This window comes from Aquarana catesbeiana, linkage group LG01, assembly GCF_042186555.1.
Source record: "Aquarana catesbeiana isolate 2022-GZ linkage group LG01, ASM4218655v1, whole genome shotgun sequence".
Taxonomy (NCBI): domain Eukaryota; kingdom Metazoa; phylum Chordata; class Amphibia; order Anura; family Ranidae; genus Aquarana; species Aquarana catesbeiana.
In genome coordinates this window covers 948,565,060-948,587,260 of record NC_133324.1, presented here as the reverse complement: position 1 = coordinate 948,587,260, position 22,201 = coordinate 948,565,060, and the positions used below count along the sequence as shown (strand labels likewise).

Genomic DNA, 22,201 nt, shown 5'->3' with positions numbered 1-22,201 from the left:
TTTGTGTTGGTCTATCACATAAAAATCCCAATAAAATACATTTACGTTTTTGGTTATAACATGACAAAATGTGGAACATTTCAAGGGGTATGAATACTTTTTGAAGGCACTGTACAAAGGAAGATTTTAAGGTAGTTGTATTTGCAATAAAGAAGCAGAGTATGCCTTGTGACAATAAAGTGGTGGGGTTCTTGCATAGAATTAAACAGTGAACCTTTTTTAAACTCACTGATTCCCCATTTAAAAAACAGGAATGGTTCTAAAGTGGTTGGAGCTGCCAAATGTAATACTGGCCTTGTAAAAGCGATGAAAGTTATACTTGGATTATCCATTGAAGAATGAGGAAATGCAGAGGATGGACAAACCGTGGAAAAAGAGACGCATTGGAGATCATGAGGGTGAATTTGGCCAGTGAAAGGTCTTATGAAGTTGGTAAGTCTGTTTAATAGGCACCTCTTAATCAGTGACTGACCTCTGCATCTCCCTCTGTATATCCCCAGGTGTCTGTCGCAACCTGAAGTCCATTGTGGTACAGGTGGGCATCGCAGATTATTTTAAGGATCCGAGCAGTCCTGAAGCCCGAAAACTGTTTGAGGAGATGGTCAATAAGTTGCAGGTAGCTATTAATTCATCTGTGACCTCTTTCTTTATATGAAGTCTATAGTCTTGTTTCACAATGCTTTGACATCAGCCTAAATCACGCGATTTATAGCCATGTAACTGTAATTTCACATTTCATTGGGCGCCACCCAAAATAGCTCGCTATCTTGGAAATAGAGATCCTTATCCATTGAGGTACGGAAATCAAAACTGAAAATTCAGCATGCACTTGGCTGAAAACCGAAACCGAAAATGACTTTTTAATTTAAATATAATATAAGAGGGTAGCAGTGATTGTTTCACAGTGCCAACATCCAAATATACGAATATGAAAAGAAAGGGGTCCCCCTTGGAGTAAGACTTTAACGGCACTTAGATAAGGTAACAAGTAAAAAATAGAAAAAAAATCAAAATTTATTGAAAATACATAAATAAAAACATAGATCATGGAGTATATATATCAACCATAACTGATACTGCAAATAGTTGGAGTAGATGGTAAGTGAAATTGATCCTTTACCCGACGTGTTTCGGAGCCTACCAGAGATACTCCTTCCTCAGGGGTAAGTAGGATACAAAGACTCTATGAAATAAGTACAAACAGTCAATGCCTATACATATCATTCCCAGATAGTATTATAGCGTAGCAAACTACAAAACTTTCAGTTGCAGCAATCAGATGCTTATAGCGCACTCCATAGAATTAAAATATTTTTCGTGTTTTGTTGCCTCACAACCTGGAATTAACGTGGATTATTTGAGGATTTGCATCATTTATATTACAGAACATGCCCACAACTTTGAAGATGTTTTTTTTATTGTGAAGCAAACAACAAATAGGACAAAAAAACGCAATAAGTCAATGTGCATAACTATTCACCCCCCTAAAGTCAACACTTTGTAGAGCCACCTTTTGTGGCTATCACAGCTCCAAGTCGCTTTGGATAAGTCTCTATGAGCTTGTCACATCTTACCACTGGGATTTTTGCCCATTCCTCCTTGCAAAACTGCTCCAGCTCCTTCAAGTTGGATGATTTGTGCTTGTGAACAGCAATCTTTAAGTCTGACCACAGATTTTCTATTGGATTGAGGTCTGGGCTTTAACTAGGCCATTCCAACATATTTACATGTTTCCCCTTAAACCACCCAAGTGTTGCTTTAGCATTGTGTTTCGGGTCATTGTCCTGCTGGAAGGTGAACCTCCGTCCTAGCCTCAAATCACACACAGAGTGGTACAGGTTTTGCTCAAGAATATCCCTGTATTTAACACCATCCATCTTTCCTAAACTCTGACCAGTTTCCCAGTCCCGACTGCTGAAAAGCATCACCACAGCATGATGCTGCCACCACCATGTTTCACTGTGGGGATGGTGTTCTTTGGGTGGTGTGATGTGTTGGGTTTGCGCCAGACATAGCATTTTCTTTGATGGCCAAAAAGTTCAATTTTAGTCTCATCAGACCAGAGAACCTTCCTCCATACATTTTGGGAGTCTCCCACATGCCTTTTCACAAACTCAAAACGTGCCATTTTGTTTTTTGCTGAAAGTAAAGGCTTTCTTCTGGCCACTCTGCCATAAAGCCCAACTCTATGGAGTGTACGGCTTATTGTCGTCCTATGTACAGATACTCCAGTCTCTGCTGTGGAACTCTGCAGCTCCTCCAGGGTTACCTTAGGTCTCTGTGCTCCTCTCTGATTAATGCCCTCCTTGCCCGGTCCGTGAGTTTTGGTGTGCGGCCGTCTCTTGGCAGGTTTGCTTTTGTGCCATGTTCTTTCCATTTGGTTATGATAGAGTTGATGGTGCTCCTAGGGATCATCAAAGATTTGGATATTTTTTATAACCTAACCCTGACTTGTACTTCTCAACAACATTGTCCCTTACTTGTTTGGAGAGTTCCTTGGTCTTCATGGCAGTGTTTGGTTAGTGGTGCCTTTTGCTTAGGTGTTGCAGCCTCTGGGGCCTTTCAGAAGGTGTGTATATGTAATGACAGATCATGTGACACTTAGATTGCACACAGGTGGACATCATTTCACTAATTATGTGACTTCTGAAGGTAATTGGTTGCACCAGAGCTTTTTATGGACTTCATAACAAAGGGGGTGAATACATACGCACATGCCAATTATCAGTTTTTGTTTCTTCTGAAAAATTGTTTTATGTATATATTTTTCTAATTTTACTTCACCAACTTAGACTATTGTGTTCTGATCCATCACATATAATTCAGAATTAAAAAAAACATTGAAGTAAAGGCTGTAATGTAACAAAATAGGTAAAAAGCCAAGGGGGGTGAATGCTTTTGCAAGGCACTGTATTGTATGTTGGAAATAATTGCTTCTCATTTTGCAGCACATTGCCGAATTTCCACTTCTCAGTTGTCCTGCAATTTATAAAAGTTCTAAATGAAAAGTTGTAGCATGGCAGTGAAGAAAATTTGGTGAAATTTAGACAGATTGTAGGAAAACAGTTAGGCCACCCTGAGAAAAGTTCATGTGTCCACCTCAATAAAGCCCATATCAAGGCAAATATTAACCTCCAACAATCCCCTTCTAACCCATCCTGTACTCACCCAAGTCCACCGTCCGGGTCCCTCACCAGCACGGTTTCCTCGTGCAGGGACCACTAATCCAGTGCTGCAGATGTGCCTGCGCAGGATGGTCCCTGATTGTCCCCCTACGCTGATGTCAATGCTGTAGGCTCCTCTTCTAGATCCTCAGAGGACCCTGCCACTGGACAGCCAACGGAAAGTGTACACATTATGCAGACAGTGACATGAACACTTAAAGCAGTGGTCATCAACCCTGTCCTCAGGGCCCACAAACAGGCCAGGTTTTATGTATTACCTTGGAGAGATGCAGACTAGAATACTGCAATCACTGAGCAGCAAATTATATCACCTGTGATGTAGTTCAGTTATCTTGCAAACCTGGCCTGTTAGTGGGCCCTGAGGACAGGGTTGACGACCACTGACTTAAAGAATAACCTTGTCTCCGATAAACAGAAGAGGTCAGAAAAATCTGGACTGGAGCATCATGTGACCATGACTTTAGATGAGTAAAAAGTAGTTTAGATAGATAGATGCCAGAAAAATGCACAGTTGTAAGAAAATCTATTCCAAAGATTGTAATCAGGCTTCGTAGGTAGACACCAGCCAACAATACATGACCATGGTTTATGGCAGCCATTCTCAACCAGGGTTCCTATAGAGGACAATAGGGGTTCCTTGAGCTGTGGCTGATTGACCTCCCACTTGATGGTGTCTGTATAGTTCTGGAGCCAATGCTATTTGGCAATACCAGCAGAATGAGACACCAATCTATTTAGTTGTCTGTAAGGGTGGCACTCTGACCATCACTGTAGGGATTGCATTCCTCCTACTGACCACCAATGTAAGGGGCATTTTTCCCATTAACCCCCGATGAATTGTACTTAGTAGGAGTTTCCTGAGACCTCTGGGAAAAAAAAGTTGAGAAAGGCTGTTTTATTAGTAGGGGTTAAAGGATAACTAAACCCAAGAACAAAAATGTAATATATTGCAGCTGACTAGTCCTTAGTTGTGGTGGCTGCATATATTTTTTGGCATTCTATAAACATTTTTAGCAACTACTAAAAATACCTGTTCATGCAGTGTTTTTGTCCATACCTCTCAACTTTTGAACTTTAGTGAGCTGCGGCGTGCTATGTGCGTGGCAGCAAAATGTGGGTGTGGCCAAACACGATAGTGGGAGGGGCTTAAGGCCCGTGGTTAAACAATACCTGGGCTTCCTTGTACCTATAAAATATGGTTTGATTGCTGTGCCACAAGCTAGAGTCTGCAGTTTGAACCAACCCTTAGAGGGAAAGAGAGAGAGAGAGATTGGAGAGAGGGAAGGATCACTGTTATATAGAAGAAAGGATCCCTATGGTACATGGAAGGCAGGAAGGAAGAATCACTATGTCATATGAATGACAGGAAGGATCACTTTGGTACATGGAAGGCAGGAAGGATCACTATGGCACATGGAAGGTAGCAAATCCAAAGAGAAGAAATGTCATCAGCATACCAAGGATTCCTCAGAAGGATCCAAGGCTTTATTCACATGGTCACACGGTACACATACGGCAATGTTACGGAGCCACGCAGGGCCCCTTCGTTCCTCACTAGCTTGATGAAGGGGCCCTGCATTGTCGTATGTGTACCGTGTGATCATGTGAAAAAAGCTTTGGATCCTTCTGAGAAATCCTTGGTGTGCTGATGACAATTCTACCCTTTGGATTGCCCACGGTTTCCAGCTGATGGTCATTACAGCACCCAGTATTACTACAGCCATTTTCAGGAATGTGTGCATGGGGAATATTACATTTGGAAGGTAGGAAGGATCACTTTGGTACATGGAAGGAAGAAAGGATCACTATAGTATATGAAAGGCAGGAAGGATCACTATAGTATATGGAAGGCAGCAAGGATCACTATGGCAGATCGATGGCAGGAAGGATCACTATGGCACATGGAAGGCAAGAAGGATCCCTGTGGCACATGGATGGCAGGAAGGAAGGATCACTATGGTACATGGACGGTGGGAGGAATCACTTAGGTATATGGAAGGCAGTAAGGATAACTAAGGCACATGGGGGGCAGGAAGGATTATTTAGGCACATGGAAGGCAGGAAGTAACACTGAGGCACATGGAAGGCAGAAAAGATCACTATGGCACATGGAAGGCAGGAAGGATCACTATGGCACATGGAAGGCAGGAAGGATCACTATGGCACATGGAAGGCAGGAAGGATCACTAAGGCACATGGAAGGCAGGAAGGAAGGATCACTAAGGCACACGGAATGCACAAAGGATTGCTATGGTACATTGGAGGAAGGAAGAGAGAGAGGGGTGAGTTCAATCACAAAATTTCACTCACCCAAGGCTGGCTGGTCTCCCAAGGTTCAGGTAGTGAGATTGTGTGCACTGCTTCAAAATGTCCGCCCACACATCACCTTCACAGCCAAAGGATTGGCTGCACGCCGGGGTTAGTGGGCAGACACAGGGGGACATTGGGAAGAGGTGGAGCAGATCTAGCCTCCCTCCTCTTCCATTCTGTAGAGCGAGCAGGTGACCTGGCGGGCGGGTGGGGGGACTGTGCTGGTTGGGCACTGAGCTGCGCACACTGACAGGCGGAGTCACTGGGCTCCATTGCGAGATTCAGCCCAGATTTGTCGGACACCGGGATTTACCTGAAATCCCAGGATGGTCCCGGCAAGTCCGGGATGGTTGGGAGGAATGTCTTTGTCATTTCCTGCTAGGTGAACTGAAAGCAAAAAAAAATGTAATCCTTCTGTAAGCTACTAATATCCCTTGTGTAAGGGAGAAAAGCAAAGGCAGACCATGTTTGTAGTCCAGCCTGGCAACCATGGCTTCCTCCATAGATGTAGTGAAGGCATGAGCATAGTCACCCAGGGTCAGGAAATGTTACTAGCAGGATCCCCAAGTGAAAATAAAGGGAGAAAAAACGTGAATAAAGAAAACAAATGCAACCCCCCTTTAGAAAAAAAAAATGCCTTTAATATCACTTTATATGCATAAGGTTGTAGGTTGTACTGCTTCCCTTTAAAGAAAATGAACAGAGGGTGCACCAGCCTAGTGCATTATCTTTGCAACAATTTATTATTAAAAAATGTATAAATTATACTCAGAAACAAATGCATATGTCAAGAAAAATACAGTCCACCAAATGCTCCACACAGCATGATCTGCTGGCAAGTGCCAATTGTGGACTGAAGAGTCCAAAAGAGCTGATGCATTTCGAAGGGTCCCTGTTCCTTTTCTTTATAGAGTTCCACTTGGGTTTCCCTGACCTGTTGTGAGTGGCAGCACCAGTGGAGACACACTGAACATCTCTTCCAAGAGCAGGAGTGTTGGTTTACTATCATGTTGATTATACTGCTTCCCTACCTGGGAATTTGGTGTTCATTCTACCAATTTTGGTGGATTCTTGTTAATCAGCTTGGCTTGACCCATAATTGAGTGCTTCCCCTACGTGGAGTTATTCTTCTCTATCATCTTGGTTTAGAGCATTAGGTTGATTCTCTGTGTCCATTTTCTGTTCCTTTTGGCAGTTTCTCCTATTGAGGGGATTCTGCCTTATTTGGTGTCAGATCCTGGAGTTGGTCCTTCAGGGAGCTCTTGAGTTGCAGGCAGTCCCAAGTGCTGTTTTCCATTGGGCCCACTATCAGTGTTGCTGTGGCCCATTCCTCAGTTCAACTGCTTTTGGGCACCCCGACAGTATATGACTTCTGCGTCCCTTGATGGATTCCAAAAAAAGTTTTTTATATTGACTACCAAAACCCTATTATATTGCAGTTGACCAGTTCTATCCAGATATGAAGGCTACATCAGTTTGTTTGTTTTTACAGGATTTTCACCTGTTGGTCCTTCCATTAACACATGACATTCTTTCACTGTGCTGGAATTACGGAGGAGCAACATTGTTAAGCCAGCCATAGATGGATCAAGTCTAGGCTGGTTCAGCAGGGACCGACCGAGATCCGATCCATCTGTGGGCAGGCTGATTGTACCCAAGTCGATCCAGCATGCAATTATTGCCAGTGGCTATAGCCGCTAGCAGTAATCACCATTTTCTCCTGGCAGGGAGGGCTCCCCACACCCCAGGTTCTCTTCCCTTCCCCGTCAGGAGAAAATAGCAGGAGGGGTTTCCCCCATAAACACTGACTGGGTTGATGGGGGATCCGAGCAATTTTCTTTCCTGCAATCCTTAGTTGCAGAAAAAAAAAAAACCCACCTTGTTCTGTAGTTCTCGGGGGTAGCCAGAAACAATCGTAATGCAGGAAGTTATTATCTCACAAGATTTATGGCAAAGTATTTCCTTGCATATATAAAACCGAGATAACAAACTGCTATTTAATTGGTATATTACCTTAATGGAACAATTAACAGAATTCAGTGTTGGGGTTTACGTATACTTTAACCTGACAGATTCCATACGTGGAGCCTTGAATTATGGGTAGCAGTGTAGTGACTTTATTTTCCTGTGTTTTAGGCTCTTAAGAAGAGGCCGGGCTTCTCAAAGATACTACACATTAAGGTGGAGGAAGGCTGCTAATCCCGCTTTATAGGAAATAGACTTTGTGATCCTCAAGTCTCCTCCGACACCTAGACTGAACCGTGCCGTCTCATCATGGAAAGTGCCACCAAGACCAATTGCCAAAAAAAAAAACCTGCTTCCAAGAAAGTGTCTTTGGAACATCTGACTACAGCAGTGCAATAGAGGGACACGCCCACCGACAGGGCCCCTCCCTTGGCGCCGAAAGGGTAACACTAACCTCCAGGGTTCTCAGACAGAGTCTTTATCATGCATTTTCAGTGTAACCTCTCTGCAGTAGCCCAATATTGAGCGGCATCCGACGGGTCCGCCCCTGGTATATGTAGCACTGCAGGCGATTCCGAGATTTTCCTAATGTCTGTGTGGATCGTATTCTTTGTGTTTCTGTCACGTGAGATATACTTATAAATCTGTATATTAATATATATCAATATTTTAAAGATAAATATATAAATATATGCTATTATTTAAGAAAAAAAGCATCAATGGAAGCCAGTTGGTATTCCAGTTAATTTATGTTCAGAGGTAGAGTATATAGAGAGGAAGCCTTGTTTTGGATGAAGGCCACCGGCTGTCCACTGTGCAAAGCGCCCCGACTGAGCTACAGTGTATCTTCGGAAGGCAGTAAGACCCGTTGGCAGTTATATAATACAATGTATTACCCTCAAGAATCCTGTGTATCCACATAGAGCTACAGCCTCGGTCTTCATGGAGTCACAAGCCAAGAAAAACAGTTTACTAACTTTTCAAGAAGCCTTCAGGAAGCATGCATACATCCAGTGTTTTGTCAAGCTCTCTACAAGGACTTAGCGACCTTCGTATGTACATGGTGCTATAACAGACCTCTTTTCTTCATTATCCAATTTATTTTTCATAGATGGCAGACGGTGTTCTGTTGGTCAGATAGTTGGGGTCCAAGTGACAGATGGGAACATTAGCACTTTATGGTGAACCATTCAGGAAGTTGGAAAGGTGCACCAACCTTCAAAACTTCTGAAAAAGCCATGAATAATCATAAACTCGTTGGCTTCTTTATTAGGTACACCTAGAGGTTCAGTAGATGGTTAAGAGGTACTTTTGTTCTACCACAAGTGGAAGGTGTGCAATTTAAGTATCCTTGAATGAAAAATAGTTGTTGGAGTCAGAGACATCTTAGATATTGTTCTGAGATTGCAGGCATTGTGGTGTCCAGAGTTTATAGAGAGTGGTGAGGAAAGCACCCGGCTGGCAGTAGTTCTGTTAGTGGGAGAGGAAAACACCTGGACTGGGTTAAGCTGGCAAGAAATCTAGAGGTGCACCAACAACCACTGTTTACAGCACAGTTTACTGAGCAGTAGGCCACATCCAAGTGTGTAGCTATATCCATAGACCCCAGAAGAAGAGAGTGCCCAGAACTGCCTGGTTACACAGCCTTATATGCAGGTAAAAATTGCACTTGGCGAAAAAGAGTATATACAATTTGGAAACCTCTAGAAGATTGCAATGGAAGCAATCTTCACCCTACATCCAAAACACCCCAATGCCCATACATTCACAGCAACCACTCGCCTACACCCAAAGCGCTCCCTTCCCCTTATATCCACTGCACCCCTTCCTCCTATGTCCACATCACCTCCTTCTCTCTACATCCACTGCACCCTGAACCCCCTAAATCCACTACACCCCAATGCCTCTACATCCACAGCACCCCTTCGCCTACATCCAAAGCGCTCCCTTCCCCCTATATCCACTGCACCCTAATCCCCTTACATCCACTGCACCCCTTCCTCCTATGTCCACAGCACCTCCTTCTCTCTACATCTACGGTGCCCCAATCTCTATGGACCCTTTTCTTGGTCATTAGAAGCATTGTTTTTGAGATGGAGGTTAGAGTGACAGGGGCGCCTTTAAAGCTGAACTCTAGGCTTATATGAAAGACATACATTAATACAGCTCTGTAATCATTAGTGCATCATCATTAGTGTAAGAAGAAGAAGAAGCAGTCAAGCAGTTCATGTGGTGAGAAGAAGCATATTGATAGGAGGAGGAAGCAGAGAGATGAACTCATCACTGTGCTGCTTCTCCTTTCACTGTCCAGTCATAGGCTTTCACTGTTTCACTGCCTTTCACTGTCCAGTCCAGTCATAGGCTCCTTTTACCGTCCAGGATGACATGGGCCCAGAGGAAGTGGGTTGAAGAATAATGGCCATCAGACCAGGGGCCTCCAGTGGCAAAAAAAAAAAACTGCTGGGGAAATGTCTGGATTCAGTTCAGTTCAGTTCAGTTTTTCATTTTGATTTTGTTAGTTTTATTTGGGGTTCTGATGTTATGAGTTTTCTTTGGGGCCCATCACACATGACCCTGGTCATATGTGAATGCTCAACACATCAATCCTCGAAGAGGACCAGCCATAGAAGTACAAGTTCATAGCAGGAACTGACCAGTCCAAAGTTCTACCATGACAGGCAGATGACAGGGTCAGAATTTGAGGTCTACAGCATGAATCCATGGACGTGTCCTGTCCTGTGTCTGGGTTTTAGGCTAGTGGTACTGTACAAGAGACAGAGCTGTGCGGATTATTTCTTGGTACACATTACCAATGATTGAGCATCATTTACATATCACAACTTCCTTGCCAAGTACAACCGCCCTTTATGGGCGCTGTATAGGTGTACCTAATAAAATTAACCACGAGTGTTTGTCTTAGCTGGAGTAAATGTCCCTACTTAGACGGGGCTTCAAATATTTGAAAATGCGTTAACATTTCGCTAGCCGAGTGCCATTTCAGGCTCAGAACAGCAGCATCTTGCACCCCGATTGGGAGAAGAATGGTACGCATTAACATTTGTCTCTACAATAGTAATATTATGGCAAACGTCATATTGGTTACAAAATGCCTGTACTTATTTCCTAGATGCCTGCAAATGTCATTTATAAATCTGTTTATGTAAACTGGCTTGCTGATTAGGTATAACAACCTTGGAAGGAGACCTAAAAATGTTAAAACAAAGTACCTCGTAAGTTTACTGTCACTGTCTCCTTTGTCTCTACAGCCTGTTTTTGCAGCAAAATCTATGGCCCTGGTATTTCTGCTTATAAAGTGGCCAAACTTGCATGCAGGGTCTCCCTGGAACCCCTCTGATGTCCACAATTCTGGCATGATCTGAGCTGAGACTATGAAGGTTTGACAGGAGGGACTTGCTGAAGTCCAATTATATCAGGCAGACATGTGCATTATGGGTGCAAGGATACAGGAGGCCATTCGATTGTATTACATTGGGAGACCAAACAGATTATGGGCTGAGCACAAGTACATAGGAAGCCAACTAATTGTATTATAGTGGGCCTGCATGTGTATTTTGGGCTGGAATGAGCATGTAGAAAGGCCATCTACAGTGGATACATATGCATATTATGGGCTGGGAGCAAGGGATTATGGGACAGACAGGAAGTCACGTGATTTGGGAAAGTGCCCAATGAACAGAGCTCCAAGTGTAGTAGGTCAGATTGCTAACACCAGGTATTTTGCAAAGGTTGCAATGGAGGAAGGAGCATCGGGGGAGTGCTGTGAAGATTTAGAAGATTTTAGATTTAGGTTTAGGTGGTCTGGGGGTGAGCTCTAAATGTTTGTCCTGAGTGTGAAAAGTGACAGGGTCTCTTTGAGAAGCAGGTATAATGGCCCTTAGTAAAGGACTCCAGAAGACAGATTTATCTCATCATGATGGGTATAAGCTACATCCTATACTCCCAGACCTTCCAATATCATAGCTTTCATATGGTACAAATTGCTCCGGTCCTGAACCAAAATTGTAAGGGTAACTCCAGTTTTGTTGGAATAAAAAAACACAGCCGGCTAATTGTAAAGGTTTTAGCAAACATTGTTGAGGCTTTTTACTTTTACCAGTTCTAAAAAATCTGTTGTTTGTTTCATCATGTGCTAAATAGAAAGGTCAGCCTTCATTATCATTACCTGAGCAGTCATGGTGTTGTAGTGAGAAAAGCTGCAGTGTCTGCACCCCTTTATGCATGAATGATTGTTAGTGTTACTTGGAACTTCTGCTTAAAAAAAATTGTCAGCGTGATAAAGGCACTGAACAGACCCCGCAGGAGCAGCTGGTGCCTTCATGTGCAGTATAATGGCAAGAGTTTGTGGATTCCTGTCCCATCACATCTACAGCAAATGAGCCTTATGGACATCCCAAAGACCCCGCCTTTTTTTTTTTTGCAGCTTTAACAGGCACCACTCTTCTGAAAAGCTTTACACATGGTTTTAAAGTGTGCTTGTGGGAATTTGTGCCCATTCGGCCAAAAGGAGCATTTGTGTGGTCAGGCACTGATATTGGACACTTGGGTATTCAGTAGGGTTAAACGAAGGTCTCTGTATTAAGTAGGGGTGAGGTCAGGGCTCTGTGTTCGGTAGGGTTGAGGTCAGGGCTCTGTGTTCGGTAGGGTTGAGGTCAGGGCCCCGTGTTCGGTAGGGTTGAGGTCAGGGCCCCGTGTTCGGTAGGGTTGAGGTCAGGGCCCCGTGTTCGGTAGGGTTGAGGTCAGGGCCCCGTGTTCGGTAGGGTTGAGGTCAGGGCCCCGTGTTCGGTAGGGTTGAGGTCAGGGCCCCGTGTTCGGTAGGGTTGAGGTCAGGGCCCCGTGTTCGGTAGGGTTGAGGTCAGGGCCCCGTGTTCGGTAGGGTTGAGGTCAGGGCCCCGTGTTCGGTAGGGTTGAGGTCAGGGCCCCGTGTTCGGTAGGGTTGAGGTCAGGGCTCTGTGTTTGGTAGGGTTGAGGTCAGGGCTCTGTGTTCAGTAGGGTTGAGTTCCTGGGTCTATGCACAGTAGGGTTGAGGTCAGGGCTCTGTGTTTGGTAGGGTTGAGGTCAGGGCTCTGTGTTCGGTAGGGTTGAGTTCCTGGGTCTATGCACAGTAGGGTTGAGGTCAGGGCTCTGTGTTCGGTAGGGTTGAGGTCAGGGCTCTGTGTTTGATAGGGTTGAGGTCAGTGCTCTGTGTTCGGTAGGGTTGAGGTCAGGGCTCTGTGTTCGGTAGGGTTGAGGTCAGGGCTCTGTTTTCTGTAGGGTTGAGGTCAGGGCTCTGTGTTCGGTAGGGTTGAGGTCAGGGCTCTGTGTTCGGTAGGGTTGAGGTCAGGGCTCTGTGTTCAGTAGGGTTGAGTTCCTGGGTCTATGCACAGTAGGGTTGAGGTCAGGGCTCTGTGTTCGGTAGGATTGAGGTCAGGGCTCTGTGTTCGGTAGGGTTGAGTTCCTGGGTCTATGCACAGTAGGGTTGAGGTCAGGGCTCTGTGTTCAGTAGGGTTGAGATCAGGGCCCTGTGCAGGTCATCCACATCAAACTAGTTAAACCATGTCTTTAAGGAGCTGGCTTTGGGGAAGGTCTTTTTTTTTTCCCAGTGTGACTGTGTCCCTGTACACAGTCATACTGGAAAAAAAAGACCCTCCCCGAACTGTTGCCACAAGATTGGAAGAGCCAAACTGTCTAAAATGTCCTTGTATGCTGTAGTATTAACAGTAACCTTCACTAGAAACACCTGAACCATTTGGAGGGGTGTCCATATAACTTTGGCCATATCGGTACGTGTGCTGCTCAGGTGTCCACATGGTATTTACCTGGACCCCTTCAGTGTCGGTGATCTACCAAACCATATGCCAATGGATGCCATAGTGATGAGCCAAAAGGGACATATGAAAAGTTGGAAGGGAGGCCTGGCCTTTCCACTATCAGGCAGTTTTGAAACTGACATCTTACATTGGCCTGAGATTTCAGGCACCCCCAGTACTGGAATAATGGTAAGGACAGCTTCACTTACCATTAGAAATATTTTGTTTGTCTAAGATCTGTTGGAAGAAATCCAGAACCTGCTCCACGCCATTGATACCAAAAAAACTGCTTTAAATTATTTTATTAGTAATTTTTACCATAGTAATGAAATTTATAAAAAAACTGATTTCCTTCAAACTTATGTATGTATGCAGCATGAGCTCAGATATGAACATCAGTTGGGAGGTTTCCACAAGCAACGTCAGTATGATCTATGTGGTCATGGAGTATGCAAGCCAATGGGGTCTTAGGAAGTAGTCATGTTCTCATCTACAGTTTTTTTTTTTTCTTTGTCCAGTCCTGTGTGCTGAGTGAGGAGGTGGTGTCCAATAGATTTTCAATGTATTAAAGCCAAAGTTGTGACGACAGAGGATTTTTGCCCTCGACGATAGTATGGAGACCCCTGTTTAAGACCCCTCCTCCATGTAAAAAAAAAATAAATAAATGCATAAAAAGTAAAAAAATATTCACCTTACACCAGAGCTGCTTTCATTAGGCAGTATGTAGTGTGACTTAATTGAGAAGCCAGTGTAAGATGGGTATTTTTTTTTTTTTTTCTGCAAAATTATTTTGTTATATAGTTTTTCTTTTTTTTTACATAGGGTAGGAGTCCGCAAGTGTACCTGTCTGCCTTGTTCCCATACAGTCCTGGTGGACAACTGCCTCTAGAACATACCTCCTGTCCATGTGTGATGCTTTTGTGAATTGGGCCTAGTTGGCAAAATACAACTCCTTCCTCTGTAGTTGACTCTACTTCCATTGTTTACACTGCTCCTGCATGTACGTGGGCAGGCAGCTCAAGCCTATCAACATCACTTGTGCCTTCATTCTGAGGATTTAGACCACTAACACATGCCTGATCATGAAATATTCTCTAACCCCAGTGCAATAAAAATTGGTGACTGCTTGTAATTGGTTTAAGAAGTGGTCATCAAACTGGACAAAGCCTTCAGTGTGGTGATGAGAATAAAATAGACAGCAGTGTGAAAATGTTCTCTCTTGACTCTTTAATACTTAATTTACTTACAACAGATACCTAACAAGAGTAGATTTGGTAATGGTATTGCTGGAAGACAGGATGGTATATAGCAGGGGTCTCCAAACTTTCTAAGCAAAGGGCCAGTTTCCTTCAGGCTTTTTTGGGGGGTAGCCATTGGGAGTAGAAAATGTCCCGGCATTAGTGGGCATGAACACTGCCCCATTGGCTTTAATGGGGGGGGGGGGGGATAAGACCCCATGGCTGGTATAAATGGGAAAAATAATGCCATCAATGGTGTCAGTGGAAGGAATGATGTCCCATCATTGGTGTCAGTTGGTGGAATAGTGGCTAGATAAAGGCAAAGGTCCACATCCAACCTCAGTTTGAAGACCACTGGCATATAGAATAATTGTCTGATTACAATCTTGCAGTGTCCTGAGGTTTGATGCATGCTTCGGTTGCAGGACAAGTCATCGGGGGGTTGTTTTGGGGAATGTGTTGCATTATTAATCATGCATGCGTTTAGTACCCCGCAATCATGCACACAGCCCTTTGTCATGAAAGCCTTAAAGTGATTGTAAAGTCTCGCTTTAAAAAAAAAAAAACAAACATGTTATACTTACCTGCTCTGGTGTATTGGTTTTGCACAAAGCAGCCCCGATCCTCCTCTTCTCGGGTCCCTCTTCGCTGCTTCTGGCCCCTCCCTCCTGATTCAGACCTGTGTATTGCAGTAATTAGTAAAACATCCCAGCATGCAAGTGCAGCAGGTGTTAGAGACCAACATTGCAGCCCACCACTATGGGCATGCCGCTCTGTATAAAAAAATAAATAAAAAGGTTCAGGTCTAGCTATCTGTATCTCAAGCAACCAACTTAGCTCTGCCTCACTACGCCTTTTCTCGAACTACAAAAGAACCCCCTCCCATGTTGTGGAGAGGATGAGGTGTTGTGTAGTTCAGCAAAAGACAAATCGGGCAGGGCTGACACCATTCCTTGTGATTTTATTCCAGAAAAGGCAGTATGCTGTCAGCGCACAACAGAAGAAAAAAAAAGTGGTCAGCAAACTGGTTATGCTGTCTAGCAAAGGTGCAAAGATTCTACGTCTAGGGGGGGCAGGTTGTTTACCAAGCAATATTGCCTAACTGCAGGTAGCGAAAAGCAGGGGGTGACAAACTGGTTATGCTGTCTAGTAAGGGTGCCTCGATCTTACAGCTGGGGGCAGGTGTGTCGCCAAGCCATATTTCTTACACCAGGGGTCTCCAAACTTTCTAAACAAAGGGCCAGTTTACTCTCCTTCAGAGTTTAGGGGGGGCCGGACTGCGGCTACTGGGAGTAGAAAATGCCCCAGCGTCAGTGGAAGTAATAGTGCCTCATTGTTGGTATCAGTGGAAGGAATAGTGCCTCATTGTTGGTATCAGTGGAAGGAATAGTGCCTCATTGTTGGTATCAGTGGAAGGAATAGTGCCCTATTGTTGGTATTAGTGGACAGAATAGCACCCCATCATTGGTATCTGTGGGAGGAATAGTGCTCCACCACTGGTGTCAATGTGAGGAATGGTGCCCCATCATTAGTGTCAGTTGTTGATGGACTAGTGCTCCAAGGGCCAGATAGAGGCAAGCAAAGGGCCACATCTGGCCCCAGGGCCGCAGTTCGGAGACCACTGGCTTACACTACAGTGGGGGAAAAGAGTGGTCAGCTCATTGATTATATTGTCCAGCAAGGGTGCATAGATCATACATCTGGGGGCAAATTGTTTACCAAGCAATATTGCTTAAAAGTGGAGCCCCCCTCGGGTTCTGCCGCTGCCATCTCGACTAAGTAAGAGAGAGGGGGCCAAATTTCAAGCTCACTGTCAAAACCAGGTCCCTGCCCCCCCCCCCCCCCCCCCCAAAAAAAAGGTGCGGGGGGGGGCAGACAAGTGGAGCTTCTCCTTTTGGGTGGCGTTCCGCTTTAACTGCAGGTAGAGAAAAAAAGTGGGAAGCAAACTATACTGTCCAGTGGGGTGCATAGATTATACATCTGGGGACAGATGGGGGACCAAACCATATTATACTTATACTGTAGTGCCTGGATTTTACAGCTGGGGATCGGTGTGTGACCAAGCCATATTGCTTAACTGCAGTAAAGAAAAGAGTGGTCAGCAAAATTGCTTATACTGTCCAGTGGGGTGCATAGATTATACATCTAGGGGCAGGTTGGTGACCAGGCCGTATTATACTGTATTTAAGGCGTGCCTACATTTTTATGCCTGGCTGAACAATACTACAAAACCTTTTGCAGGTAAAGTGTATTTAGCGGTTTGCTTTGGGTTCTGCTTTACGGTTTTAAAGTAAAACCAACTTAAAAAAAAGGAGAAAAGGTTTTAAGACTGTCAGTATTTTATTGCTTTCTGTGTCCCCAGTGTGGAAATTTACCTCCACTTCTTGTCCTGGTGACCCCTGTGTCTGCCATTATTGGCTGGAGCTCACTTTATTTAGAAGGAAGCTTTTAAAAAACGTGACAAAACCTGTTATATTTGTTACCATGTAAACCAATAATGCTTTGTTGATTGCTTTGTTAATACAATCTTTGCAAGGAACAGACAATTGTCATTTTCTAAATTTAAAGCCTTCCAGGTTTGGTTTGGCCCAAATTAACTATTTAAAAGGGACATTACCGCTTCAGCCCCGGAAGATTTGGCTGCTGAATGACCAGGCCATTTTTTGCGATTCGGCGCTGCGTCGCTTTAACTAACAATTGCACGGTCGTGTGACGCTGCACCCAAACAAAATTGACGTCCTTTTTTCCCCACAAACAGAGCTTTCTTTTGATGGTATTTGATCACCTCTGCGTTTTTTATTTTTTGCGCTATAAACAAAAAAAGAGTGAAAATTTTAATAAAAAATACAGTATTTTTACTTTTTGCTATAATAAATATCCCCTTTTTTTAAAAAAAAAAAAAATCAAATTTTTTTCTCAGTTTAGACCGATATGTATTCTTCTACATATTTTTAGTAATAAAAATCCCAATAAGCGTATATTGTTTGGTTTGCGCAAAAGTTATAGCATCTACAAAATAGGGGATAGTTTTATAGCATTTTTATTATTATTATTATATTTTTTACTAGTAATGGCGGCGAGCTGCGATTTTTATCGTGACTGCGACATTATGGCGGACACATCGGACACTTTTGACACATTTTTGGGACCAGTGACATTTATATATAGCGATCAGTGCTATAAAAAATGCACTGATTACAGTAAAAATGTCGCTGGCAGGGAAGGGGTTAACACTAGGGGGCGATCAAGGGGTTAACTGTGTTCCCTGACTGTGTGTTCTAACTGAAGGTGGTAGGGAAGATGACAGATCGCTGTTCATACTTTGTATGAACACACGATCAGTCGCTTCTTCCCTCAGAGAACCGGGATCTGTGTGTTTACACACACAATTCCCGGTTCTCGGTGTGCCATGAGCGATCGCGGGAGCCCGGCGGGCATCGCGACCGCCGGACACTCGCATCGGCTCCGGGGGGGGGGGGGGGTCACGCACGCCCCTAGTGGCCACAGAGTGAAGCGAAGTAACATAACGTTGTTTCGCCCAGCCGTGCCATTCTACCGTAGTAAAAGTGTGGCGGCTGGTCGGCAAGTGGTTAAAAGTGGAGTTAGACTAAAAGTTTGAGCCCCTTGTCCAGCCCATTACTCTACCCCAGGCTGATATCGTTTTGTCCCACTTTTCTAGTTATTATAGTTTGGAAATGATCTTTGGTCAGCATGCACATCCTATATTCTTTGAGATCCACCAAAGAAAATTGAGTTCTGTCCGTGATACTTTTTTTATTTGCACTAACATATCATTTTTCATGGACGAGCTTTCGGGGTGTGTCCCCTTCTTCAAGGTCCAAGCAGTACTGATTCACAAAACTTTTCAATCAGTACTAATTAGACCTATAAGAAGGGGACACACCCCGAAAGCTCGTCCATGAAAAATGATATGTTAGTGCAAATAAAAAAAAGTATCACGGACAGTACTCAATTTTCTCTGTCACAATTGCACTAATACGGCTACAATAACCTCAAGTAAGTCCACCAAACAAATTGTCAATAATAACGAACACCAACAAATAAAGTATCAGTATTCATCGCAGTAGGGGGGCTGATTTAAGCAGGCCATACATGGTCGAATTTCGAACAAATTTTCTTTTCAAAATCAGAAAGTTTTTTTTTTTTTTTGTGATCGAATGATGCCACCATTGATTTTCGAAATTCGGCCGACCAAGTCTTCAATTTCACCGCATGTTGCTACAGAAAAGAATTTTCGTGGCCGGGAATCTTCTTTTGTCTCCATAAATTTTCTTTTCTTATTACATTTCTCGCACGATTCTCCCATCGATTAGAAAATCGTTAGTTTTTCTAAAAATTTCCAATATTTCCGATTCCTCAAATTTGATTGCCGCACGAAAATCGGCCGTTGTTGCAGCCCACTAATGGTGCGAAATTCGTACGAAAAGTCTTTCATACGATTTTCGAAAGAAAATTCTTACGAAATTCGAACCGTGTATGGCCGGCATTACTAAAAGTGCAGCACTCAGAATCTGGTGCAGCTGTGCATGATAGCCAATCAGCTTTTTCAATTAAGCTTTGACAATAAAACCTGGAAGTTGATTGCAGCTGCGCATAGTAGCCACCGAATTTTTACACGCCCCAGTTTTTGTACACCAACCCTACAGTGTAAGGTTAGCGTTTGTTCCTTGCAGAGGTTTATTCCAATTTAACAGCAGTAACGTGCCAAAAATATGAATTAAAAGTAACTAAAAAAACAAAAAAAACAAATCATGGTCTATTAGATCAAATTCTCAATTGTTTTCCTTCTGCTTGGTGCTGTAATGGTGCCATGGTGAGGTCGGGGGGACAGAAAATGGAAGGGGACAAGGACAAGTGCCATTTCTTGCTTTTCTTCATTTGCACTATCATTGTGACAAATTCATGACTTTATGTGGATTGCCAAACTATAATGTTTCTTTATATTTTTGTCTGCTTATGCTGGAGTATACAGGATGAATGATCATTGTATTCTATTAAATAAATAAAGAAAAAAGAAAAAAAAAATCTACCACCCAGAAGCAAGGTTTGGATTGGATCACTTTCTATTGGTTCCATGAGCCAAGTGCTGCATTGTTGGCCTCTCTGGTGCAATGTTTTCTTGAATTGAATAAAAGTTGATATATTTCTGTTCAGATTTTCAGAATTATTTTTTCAAATAAGTATGGGTGTGGGATATAAGCATGAAAACAGGAAGACACAAAGAAATCGTTTTCCTGGTGCCTCCATGGCAGCATATATGTGATAGTAGCCCCGCCTACTTCCGCCAAAAGGACCCGCATAGCTATAAAAAGTTAACACCCACAGAACAGCCCATTTCCCTTTTTTGTCATGGATCTGACACCCCATGTGAGGAGAAGAAACCCTTACCTGCCACCTTTGGTGGTTTTCCGAGAGGTTCAGTCTCTCCTGTAGCGCAATGCTCGACATTGGGGTGACAAATGCTCTGATAAGGCAGGAAGCCCCTTTTGTGGAACTTTTGGGGTCAGAAATCAAGTGCCAACTAGCCCCACATACAGCAGTGCAGCCAGGGCTATGTTCCTCAGAAGAGCTGTTCATGTCTGGTGCCTGCCTTCCAGAAGTGAGTGGATCCATGCAACTGTGACACCGCATTTCCAAGTATGTTTTCTCATTTTTTGGAATTGATCTGTGAATGGCCTCATAAGTTCATAAAAGAAAAAAAACGCGCTGAAAAAATGTGTTGTCCAAAAAAAAAGTCCAAAATATAATAAGAAAGCTGCGCTAAAAGAGATAGAAGTATGAGATAGAAGTTAGTCAGGTTGAAAAAAAACACAAGTCCATCTAGTTCAACCAATACATAAATAAATGATAATAAAATCCCATATACACAATCCTTCACCCATATTTGCAAAAAACCCCAGCAAAACATTTTCCAATTTGCTCCAGCAAGGGAAAAAATTCCTTCCTGATCCCCTGAGAGGCAATCTCATTTTCCCTGGATCAACTTTACCTCTATATCAATCAAGTGCCAACTAGCCCCACATACAGCAGTGCAGCCAGGGCTATGTTCCTCAGAAGAGCTGTTCATGTCTGGTGCCTGCCTTCCAGAAGTGAGTGGATCCATGGAACTGTGACACCGCATTTCCAAGTATGTTTTCTCGTTTTTTGGAATTGATTTGTGAATGGCCTCATAAGTTCATAAAAGAAAAAAAACGCGCTGAAAAAATGTGTTGTCCAAAAAGAAAAGTCCAAAATATAATAAGAAAGCTGTGCTAAAAGAGATAGAAGTATGTCCAAAAGGTTATGAACATCCAATGGAAGCACCTAAAATCTTGTAAACACCATGGTGTGCACACATAAACAAGGTGACGTGCCCGACCACCGTAGCTGTAGATTAGGCTTACCAGACAGCAAGCATTAAAGGCGGATGGCTTTCAATCCAGGTCCTTTTCCATCCCAGATTCCCCCAGAGGTCCTCCCCCTAGTGAGTAGAGTGCATTCATATTTTTGACACCCAAATGCATTATTTTAAAAATTTTGGGAACTTTAATATTAACCCCCCCCCCCCCCCCAAAGATGTCAGTTTGTTTTTCAATTGAGTTGTACAGTTTATAGGTCACATTAAAAGTGGAAGAAGTTCTGAAAAGATTTATCTTTGTCCCATTTTTTTTACATCACAGAAACCTGACATTTTTACAGGGGTGTGTAAACTTTTTAAAGCCACTGTATTAACAAACAAAATAATTAATATACACATTAAAAGTGGAATACATATACACATATGCAAGAACACGAGTGAACATCAAATAAAATAAACATGCGAGTCCCAATGACGAGCCAAGGGAAAAAAGTGATCTTAACAGAATACGATATTAGACAGGTGAGGATACCAAAAGCCTTCATAGCTCAACAAAACAACACCACTCACCACTGTAGTGCAGCGGGGGGGGCAGGGGGCTTACCAGATTGGAATGATCCCTAATCAAGAATGGTCAAACAGTGCTCAATGTACTCCACACAAGGCAATCCCCTCACTGTCGGCTTACAGACCCATACAACGTTGTCTCCACACGCTTTCACTTTGGGTTCAGCTCACCAATATAACCAGAGTTCAGAACATCAACATCACTGGGAAAAAAGTTTGGAGTGGATCACCTGTTGGCGTATATGTATATTAATTATAATTTCCTTTATTATTAATAGATGTGCTAGTATTATGTTTTTAGTGCTGCACTTTTAAGTAGAACCTTTGCCATGTCCAGGACTAGGACCAAATATTCCTAGCTTTGTTCCAGGAACCAAGGACAACTTCCAGTACCCAACCGAACCAGGACCTGTAATGATGACACTTGACATCAAGATCTGAGACGAATGCTCGTGAAGAAGCAGGTTACATAGTTAGTCAGGTTAAAAAAAGACAATTCCATCTAGTTCAACCAATAAATAAATGATAATAAAATCCCATATACACAATCCTTCACCCATAGTTGCAAAAAACCCCAGCAAAACATTCTCCAATTTGCTCCAGCAGGGGAAAAAATTCCTTCCTGATCCCCCGAGAGGCAATCTAATTTTCCCTGGATCAACTTTACCTCTATATGTTAGTACCCAGTTATATTCTGTACATTTAGGAAAGAATCCAGACCGTTTTTAAAGCAATCTACTGAACTGGCCAGAACCACCTCTGGAGGGAGTC

The 22,201-nt window shown here is 43.3% G+C and overlaps 1 protein-coding gene across 1 annotated transcript; it reads left to right on the top strand.

Moving 5' to 3' along the window:
- Window positions 1-500: 500 nt before the first annotated feature.
- Window positions 501-11,761, top strand: FBXO41 (F-box protein 41; the record flags this gene model as incomplete). The annotated part of the gene is given in 2 exon segments (XM_073611167.1): window positions 501-616; window positions 7,632-11,761. Coding segments are annotated over 2 exon segments (179 nt in total), but the record flags the coding sequence as incomplete, so codon positions are not given.
- Window positions 11,762-22,201: the final 10,440 nt, after the last annotated feature.